The 8,950-nt window shown below is 45.9% G+C and overlaps 2 protein-coding genes across 4 annotated transcripts in view; one reads left to right on the top strand and one right to left on the bottom strand.

Annotated features, from left to right (window-relative positions):
* ZNF385C (zinc finger protein 385C) overlaps positions 1–2,325 on the top strand; it is a 49,403-nt gene extending 47,078 nt beyond the window's left edge. For 2 of the 3 annotated variants that reach the window (XM_069067686.1, XM_069067684.1), the window contains 3 exons: positions 533–729; positions 1,221–1,334; positions 1,902–2,325. In XM_069067686.1, coding sequence (XP_068923787.1) covers positions 533–729; positions 1,221–1,334; positions 1,902–2,132 — 542 coding nt within the window. In that variant the 3' untranslated portion in view covers positions 2,133–2,325. The remainder of the gene's footprint in view (positions 1–532; positions 730–1,220; positions 1,335–1,901) is intronic. The other variant, XM_069067685.1, reaches the window with a different exon arrangement.
* Positions 2,326–3,426: 1,101 nt separating this feature from the next.
* On the bottom strand, positions 3,427–8,256 carry NKIRAS2 (NFKB inhibitor interacting Ras like 2). Its single transcript, XM_069067687.1, has 2 exons — positions 7,994–8,256; positions 3,427–5,154 (listed from the first exon to the last, which is right to left on the bottom strand). The coding sequence occupies exons 1-2, from the start codon at positions 8,225–8,227 to the stop codon at positions 4,915–4,917; spliced, it is 474 nt and encodes a 157-aa protein (XP_068923788.1). The 5' UTR covers positions 8,228–8,256; the 3' UTR covers positions 3,427–4,914.
* Positions 8,257–8,950: the final 694 nt, after the last annotated feature.

An 8,950-nucleotide genomic window follows, 5' to 3' on the forward strand; every position in this document is an offset into this window, starting at 1 on the left:
CTTGGGAAAGGTTGTTTCCTACTCCTGCCTCCAACCTCTGGAGGCAGATGATCTAGGAAGAGAGATGACAGGGGACAGAAGGCTTCTATGACTAGAAAGGGGGTTTTTAACCTGGGGTCTTCCTTGGGAGATGTCATAGGCAGATTTCAGGGAATCTCTGAATTTGGGTGGGGGAAAAAATACATCTTAATTTTTCACTAATTTCTAACTGAAATTTAGCACTTTCTCCAATTAGGAATGAAAGCAATGAACCATTATTTTGAGATGGGCACTATAGACTAGGAGGCAGAGGACAAGGAAAGTAAGACTGCATGAAGGTGCTAGGAATCAGGGGGATGTGGCCCTTTATGTAATGAGGGAGGCTAAGCAAAGGCTTCAATCACAAGGCAGAGAATGCTTATCTGGTTTAGGTGGGTTTGATGAACAGAATTATCTTGGAGGTTGAGGGATGGCCTTCAGGTTGGAGGGACTATATACCTTTGTCCCAGAATTCCCATCATTGGCTTCTGATAGGTTCTCTCTCCCCTCATAGGAGCCAAACACAAGTGGATGGTGGATGGTCATCAAGGAGCTCCTCGAAGAGGCAGGGGCCGAATTATGCCTCGGGGAGGGGCCAGGCACAAGGCTAAACGTGTGGCAGGGGCCCCAGGTGGCAAGCCTGGGCCAAGCCCTTCTTTCCACTGTGCCCTCTGTCAGCTCCATGTCAACTCTGAGACCCAACTCAAGCAGGTGGGGGAAGGAAAGATGTGAGAAGGGTACAAGAGCAGGGAACTGTGGCTTCGAAGCCACATGTGGCCCTCTAGGTCAAGTATGGCCCTTTGACGGAATCCAAACTTCATATAACAAATCCCCTTAATGAAAGGTTTTGTTTTGTAAAACTTGGCCACATGTGGCCTTGAGGCCGCAGGTTCCCCACTCTTGGAGAGGTTGGGGTGGTCAGAGAGGGAGATGGGAGATAAGAGATGGTGGCATGAGGTGGGTAGGAGTGAACAGAGCTGTGAGGGGTGAGTAGGAAGATGTAGGGGGGAGTTGAGTGATGGTGGATGACCATTAAGGGAAAAGTGCTACACTTGGGGAGAGAGAAGAGTGAGGTGGGCAACATCGGGGAGACTTAGCTCTTAGTTTCATTGAGTTCCTCCCCTCTCATAAATCACAAGGGTAAGGAAGCCTGTGTTGAGGGACCTGCCTCAACCTGTGCCCTTTTTGTGTCCGTCTTTCAGCACATGAGCAGCCGAAGACACAAAGACAGGCTGGCAGGGAAACCCCTGAAGGCTAAGGTCAGTCAGCATAGCAAGCTACAGAAACATGGGGCGCTGGCTGTGAGTATCCTCAAGGTACCTGTCACTGATTGTTGGAACCCCCAACCTACAAATCCTGGGGACAGGAAGACTAGGTGGGCAGGTCTAAGCAAGGCAAAGTCAAAAGGGATGAGGTGGTAGTTTTTGTGGTGGTGGATGGGAAGAGATAGTGTCTGGGAGAGACATTAGGAGGGGGCTATGAGAACACTTTTGACTAGAGTACAAGCTTTTATGGGTGCAGCAGGAAGGAAGCAAACCCCTTTCCTGAGCCTGCCCTGGGAAAGGAAGATGAATTTGGCCTTTTGTTGTTGTGGGCTGTGCCCAGGAATTTCCGGCTGGTGGGATGGAGCACTAACTTTGAGGGCATATGAGTGAGGGATGGGTGTATGTTTGGGCAAGGGTCCCCTGGAAACAATCCCCCAGCCACCCATCTTCCCTTTCTCACCGCTTTTAATTCCTGAGGTTTCCCATCCCCACCCCCAGACAGGAAGACAGGTGATAGAGAAGCATGTTTTCATATAGCCCAGTCTAGAGGAAGGATAGAGGACAGGTGGGAGTGGGTAGTTTCTTGCAGTAACAAACTCTCTGTATTTTTTTCTGTAGTCTAAGCTGGCCTTGCAGAAACAACTTACCAAGACCCTGGCAGCCCGATTTCTACCCAGCCCCCTCCCTACCACTGCGGTATGCACCCTTCCAGGGCCGTTGGCTCTCCGGCCAGCCCCAGCTGCTGCTACCACTCTCTTCCCAGCCCCGATGCTGGGGCCTGCCCTGTTCCGGTCACCAGCAGCAGCTGTCCGCCCGGCTACTGGGCCCATTGTCTTTGCTCCATACTGATCCTCCCTAGGGGAGGCCAAAGCTGACTCCCTGGCACTCCCGCCTCCTGTCTCCATGGCCATGGAGCAATGTCTCTTTATGATGAGTGGCCTCCAATGGGGGGAAGACGAAGCCCATCTTTAGAGTCAGCATCATCTTCTCCCTCTCTGGAAGAGTTGGACGAGATGGCCTCTAAGGTCTCTTCTAAATAAATCTGACCTTATACCTAATACTTCCAGTTCACACAAGGTAACCACCTCCAGCCATTGTGGAGGTAAGGAACCAGGTATCTATCAATTATCCATTCCCTGCAGTTATGGTGGCCCTATAGTGTACAGCCAAGGTCTCCCCAGCCCCAGGCACTAACAGATCCCTAACAATCTATGCAAAATTTCCAAAGCCAGCTCCACGATGTCACTTTTCAAAGGAAATAGGAGGGAGGCAAATCTGGTTATCCACCCACCCCAGTCCATACAATGTGGGTGTCCAGAGGGTTCCCAACCCCTTAATTCTTAGCATCTTTGCTTTGCCAAGTATGTTTCTCCAGGGCCCAAGGGCAAAGGACAAGTTTATGACCTGTACTCCCTTATTTTGGGGAATGTCTTCCACCAAAAGGACTTCTCCACCCCAGGCATATAATTCTTTGGGGGACCACAGAAAGGGATGTTGGGAAAGAAGATGGGGTTGGGGCAGTATTCCCCTTAGGGAAAATGTGGACTTGGGGGAAGAGAACTATAATGGGGGGAAAAGGGAAAGACATCTCCAAGTCTGGGCAGTGCTAAGGGAGGGAAGGGAGAAGACTGCTTCCTTCTCAGACAAATTTGTTAATGTAATGAGGGTGAATGAGGAGAGGGGAGCTTGTGGGAATGGTAGTCCATTCTATGGCTTTACTATGAAAAAAGTCCAGTCTGCCTATGTCAGGCCACTTCCTATCCTAGACTTAGTCCTTAGCCAGAGCCCTGCTCTGCTCTCTTCCAAGATGCATGCCTGGCCAACGTCTGCACCTTCTCAGTACCTTCTGTATCCCCTGCATCTTTTAAACCTTATAGAAATAACAGGCATTCACTCCTTCTTCACCTCTATTCCCCTCCCCCCTCATTCTATTCCAGTGCACTTTAGTCTCTCTCCCTCAGAAAACCATTCCTTCTCCTTCACATCCCAGACCACAGCACTCTCCAAATCTACCTAGGCTGCAAAATTGGAGTAGTGGGACCCAGTCTGATCCAAGATTTTCTAACAGTTGTTTTCAAGATGTCCCCTGCCCTACCTCCCGGGACTTGGCCAGTATCCTCCACCTATCTATTTTTTCTTCAGATGTTTCCAATGGGAGAAAATAAGGAGGGGGGGGGGAATTTTTTTTTTAAATAATAAGCTATTGTGGCTTTATTATGTTGAACTCATCAATAAAAGAGTCTGGAGTTTAGTGGTGTATTTATGTTAACTTCTGCCCCAAAAAGCCCCCTGGTCTGTCTTCCTCCATGTTAGGGAAGATGGTGTATGTGCTCTGGGCATGGGCAAGAAGGTTGTGAAAGTACTCCAAGGTGATTTTTTTTCATCTGATACATGTCTTCATGTTAGGAAAGGGATGCCTGATGTTGGCTGGTGTACATAATACATTATAGAATGTCACCTACATTCACAAACACATACTAAGTGGATGATCAGCCACTGACAGGCTTTTGCTGGTCTACTTTGTCCTACAGGGCCCGATGAGATATGAGGGAGAGGTGCCTTATATAGTCTTCATTATGGGAGATAGGGATAGTTATAGATGCAGTATAGGTTGTTATTAACATAAAACCAAAACAAAACCCAGAGCAGGGGAAAGGATGGCCTTTAAGAATCCACAAATCTACCCCCAGGATAGGAGGAGAGTCAGAAAACTGTCCCTGTCTGCTGCAGTAGATTATTGGACAAGCCCTCCCCTCTACCATAGGGGCCCCTCTAAGCAGCTGACATGGACTGTGTGCTCCTGCCCCCTAGTGGCTGAAGGTCAAATGGAGCACTTGAATAGATGAAGACAACTAGCGGCCTGGAAAGGCAAAGGAGTCTAAAAGGAAGGGGTTTAGAAATCATTAGGTCTTGACTCTTTCATTTTTATAGGGGAAAAAGCCGAGACCCAGAAAAGAAATGTCCCTTGTCCCAAATCACCTTGCTAGTGAGGAGAGCTGAGGCTGGACCCACCCCCCACAATGGAAGGTTCTTTATACTAATATCATGGCCATGTACCCCTGGCAGGAAAAAGGAGAGAATAAGCCAGAAGGGGAAAACATAACTCAGTGAGAAGTTTCTGTTTCTCCAGCAGCTTGGGCTCTTCTTAGGGGAAGAACACCAGTGAACTGGAGGTACCTCCGGAGATAGGGAGGACTTCCATCCCCTTCCCTCCCATGCCAATCTATCTGCATGGTTATCTTTTTCCAAGGGCCATGACTTGGAGTTGTTGAGGGCCTTTTACAGGGGACCACAATCAATGGCTATCTCCCAGCACTGCCAGTTCTCAAACTGGATTTCTGCTCGATAGCAGCAGTATAGGGATGAGGGGGAGTGATGTGGTGGCTGTGGAGTAACATGCACTATTTCAACTCCTCTCCAAAGAAGAGAAGCAGTGGAGTGAGATGAGACTGGGAATTTCCCAGTGACCTACCATTATAGCCTTCTGCCAGTCTGACTGCAAGAAGCCCATCTTACTCTGTCCCCCCTCATTTCCCCAATTACCTGAAACCCCAAGGAGTTGGAGGGGAGGGCAGGATTGGGATAGGGTAGGGTTGAGGGACAGGGTGGGTGGAGTGAGAGAAGGAAAGCCTCAGCCATCCAAGGAGCCACTGCCCTTGTTTTTACGGCTGAGTGGGAAGGCTGACTTGCTCTGGGGCTGGGTCATCTTGCTGGCCAAGTAGACAAAAGGCTCAAGGAGAGAGCGACGGTCAGCCACAGACACTTCCCACAGTTTCACCTTCTCCACCTTGGCCCAGTGTTGGGCCACATCAGGGTCCACTCGACGCTGCTCCTGAAGGTCACATTTGTTGCCAAGGACCACAATGGTGACCTGGGAAGGGATTGGGGAGATGGGCAGAGTGAAAACTATGCTCATGTAGAAACAGCTGGCCTTAGTAGTATATAGCACCTGGAGTCAGGACGACCTGAGTTCAAATCTTGTTTCAGGTGCTTTACTAGCTGTATTATAGGTAAGTCTCTCCACCTCAGTTTAAAATGGAGATAATTCTATTTTAGAGGCTGAGATAATGTATGTAAAACCTTTTACAAACTTGAAAAGCACTCTACATGACTGATTATACAAATGTTAGTTATTGCTACTTGAAGGGTCTTATAATGAGCAGATGTTCCAATGAATTTTAATTCTATCTCTCCCTGCATTTGCAGTCTAGATGATCAAAATGTTTATAGCATATTTTTTGTGTGTGGTGGGGGAGTAAAGGACTGGAAACAAAGTCAATGCCCATAAATTAGAGAATAGCTAATGAAATTACTGTGCTATAAGAAATGACAAACATGACAGAGAAGCCTAGAAAGACTTACATGAACTGATGAAAAGGGAAGTAAGCAAAGCCAGGAAAGCAATACACACTATGACTACAACACTGTAAATGGCAAGAACAAGAAAAATGAATGCTACAAAATTATAAAGAACAAGCTTGGCCCCAAAGAACAGACAGGAGAAGGTATGGCTCTCTCAACTCCTTTGCAGAGGTGAGGGTCCACAGGTATGAAACATTGCATATAACATCAAATATATTCATCAGTTTGACTGATTTTTTTTCTCCCTCTTTTTCTTTCTTTTTCCCTTCTCTGGGAAGGGGGAAGGAGAGGAATACAGGGGGAAATCTAGGTAATGTACAAACTAAACATAGCAATATAAATCTATTTTTTAAAAGTCTGGATGATGAATTTGGGATATTTTTCTTTTTTCCTATCTCCATTCAAAAACCTCATCCAGTCTCAAGCAGTCCTATGCCATGTCCTACAGTCTGAGCATCTGAAGTGGTCCTAAATAGTTGTTTATGGTGCCTTCTGACTGACCTTATGCTTCCCTTCCCACCTGGTCCCTTTCTTGTACACAATTCTTGTTCTCTCTGCTGACTGTCAGCTAATCCTTGATAATGTAATCAGTTAGGTCCCTGATGAGACCAGTTAGGTGGCACAGTAGATACAGTGCCAGACCTGAAGTCAGGAAGATCTGAATTCAAATCACCAGCTTATGACTCTGGGCAAGTCACTTAACCTTGTTTGCCTCAGTTTTCTCATCTGAGCTAGAGAAAGAAATAGTAAACCACTGAGTTACCTTTGCCAAGAAAACCCCAAATGGCGTCACAAAGGGTCAGACGCAACCAAACAACAACAAAGGCTCCAGATGCTCTCAGTTTCAGCTTAAAAATATTAAAGTGTAACATCACTCCCCACTCTCCTTCCAGGAGCCTTTGAATCTTAAAGAGGGACCCAAAGAGGAAAAAGCCCTGAAGACAAAGCAATGAAGTCCATTTGTGAAATGGCAGTCAGGTTACTACTTTGTCTTTCCCTCCACATAGTGGCAAGGGGCTTACAGAGAGAGCTCTGAATGGGACACTTGCCTTCCCCCCCACTGGGAGGTCTAAGGGAGCACTGCCCTAGGTACCTCTGCTGACCAGCTGTTACATTCCTCTGAGAGGGTTCAAAAAATGAAGATCCAGCATGCCCCCCACGAAGTACTGCTGGCCTCCTATTGTATAGTAGGTGGCCCTTTGACAACCCTCTGCCAATGACCACATCTCTCCTCCACTAACCCCTAGGGTCTCCCCACAGCAGCTCTGTCTTGCCATACCTCCTTTTTAAAATTTCATTTTGTTTTTAACTTACAGAATAAAACAAGCATTTCCATAACACAGTATGATAAAAAAAAGATTGCACATGAAACTGCAAATTTATGATGTGCAACTTGATATTCCTTTTAAATAAACAATAAAGTTATCATGTAAATTTTTTCCCTTTTTTTTTCCTCTGCCCCCACCTGCCCTGCTCTTGTGATAGCTACCATTAGACACAAATAATATGTAAAATTACTCTATACATACTTATATTTGTCAGTTCTTTCTCTGGATGTAGATGTCCTTTATTTTTAATTTGTGTATTTATAATAGTCAAAATGATTCAGTCAATCAAAGTCATTCCTAAAATAATATTGCTGTTACTGTATACAATGTTTTCTTGGTTCTGCTGACTTCACTCTTCACCATTTCATGCAAGTCTTTCCATGCTTTCTAAAATCAATGAGCTCATCATTTCTCATAGCACAGTAGTATTCTGTCATATACACAACTTATTCAGAAATTCCTCAAATGATGGAAATCCCTGCAATTTCCAGTTCTGTGCCAACACAAAGAGAGCTGCTATAAACATTCCATTCACATTCAAAGTTATAATTACTATTTGTGAATTTCCCTCCATCTTATTTTTACTCACTATTTTCTCTCTCAGCCTCCCAAGTTATCCCCTTCTATTATCTTATCTTCTCCCCCCACCCTCCTCCCCTTCCCACCCCCTCCCTCTACTTTCCTAATCCATTCCACATACCAGTTCCAAAGTCCCTCCCCCACCTTGCCCCACAGTTTTCAAATGTTATCAGTTATCTCAAAGTTAACTTATCAGTTATCTTAAAACTGTCCTCTTTACTAAGGTATTTTGCTTTTTTTTTAGAGGGCAATGGGGGTTAACCCAAAGTTACAAGGCTAGTAAGTGTGTCAAGTGTCTGAGTATGGATTTGAACTCAGGTCCTCCTGACTCCAGGGCTGGTGTTCTATTCATTGTGCCACCTAGCCCTAGACACCCCTTACTAAGTTATTAGGTATTTTGAAAGACTGGGACTGAGTCCAGTATGATGGAGTGATTCATACCTCCTTCTTGTCCTTCGATTTATCAATCTCTTTCTTGAGCAGTTCGACTCTCTGGAAGGACTCTCGGCTGTTAGTGCTGTAGACGAGGACATAGCCATCTGTACAGGAAAAACAGTGCCTGGGAAGTTCTGCCCCATCTCGAAGGCCCCGGGTGTCATAAAATCTCACCTGCTCCCGAACACCTCTGTCAGTCTCGATTGAACCCACATAGATGTCTTCCTGGGTTTCAATCATTTCAGAACCTGGAAGGGGACAAGTTTGTTTTTTTGGGGGGAGGGATGATGGATAGGAGTGGGTAAAATTAAGTATTTCCTGGGAGCCCAACCAGGGGCTTTCTTCAAGCTGGCAGTACTTAGGTGTGAGAAAAGGTGAAAAAGTGGCAGTTGGGGGGGCTGCTGAAGAGTGTAAGGTAAAGATTAGGGGATCACTAAAATCAACTCTGATAATAAATTAGTGATAGGGACTGGGCCTGTGATTTCTTTGAAAAAGGTAACTCAGGTGAGGAAACTCCTACCAGTTTCAGTCTGATGTACCTTCTCTGCAACTCAAGAGTCTTAGAAAGTTGCCCAAAGCACTAAAAGGTTAGTGTCAGACTACATGTCAGACTGAACCCAGGACCTCCTGGCTCTGAGATCAGCTCTCATGTCAATTCTGACATTTCATAATGCCTCCTGATACATATTTAGCAATTTGCAAATATCCTGCTAATTAAAGCTTTTCTTTCTACACCACTCCTCAAACCCTAGGCTTTCTTCCTCTGCCTCCATTGTGAGGGCTCTCTACAGTCCTGGAGGGTTGATTCCATATGTAATGATGTCAACTTGTCTATGTGCTTACTACATGCATGGAACTGGTCCTTGGACTGTGCATGTGTTTAGAGTAGAGATCTAACTCCCCCTTCCTACTTCCATTGTTCTTCACTTTCACTCCCCTTCCCAAATCCCAGCACTTACCTAC

This window comes from Petaurus breviceps, unplaced genomic scaffold (genome assembly GCF_028583685.1).
Source record: "Petaurus breviceps papuanus isolate PSGF00001 unplaced genomic scaffold, PetGlider_PUasm1.0 90750, whole genome shotgun sequence".
NCBI lineage: Eukaryota > Metazoa > Chordata > Mammalia > Diprotodontia > Petauridae > Petaurus > Petaurus breviceps.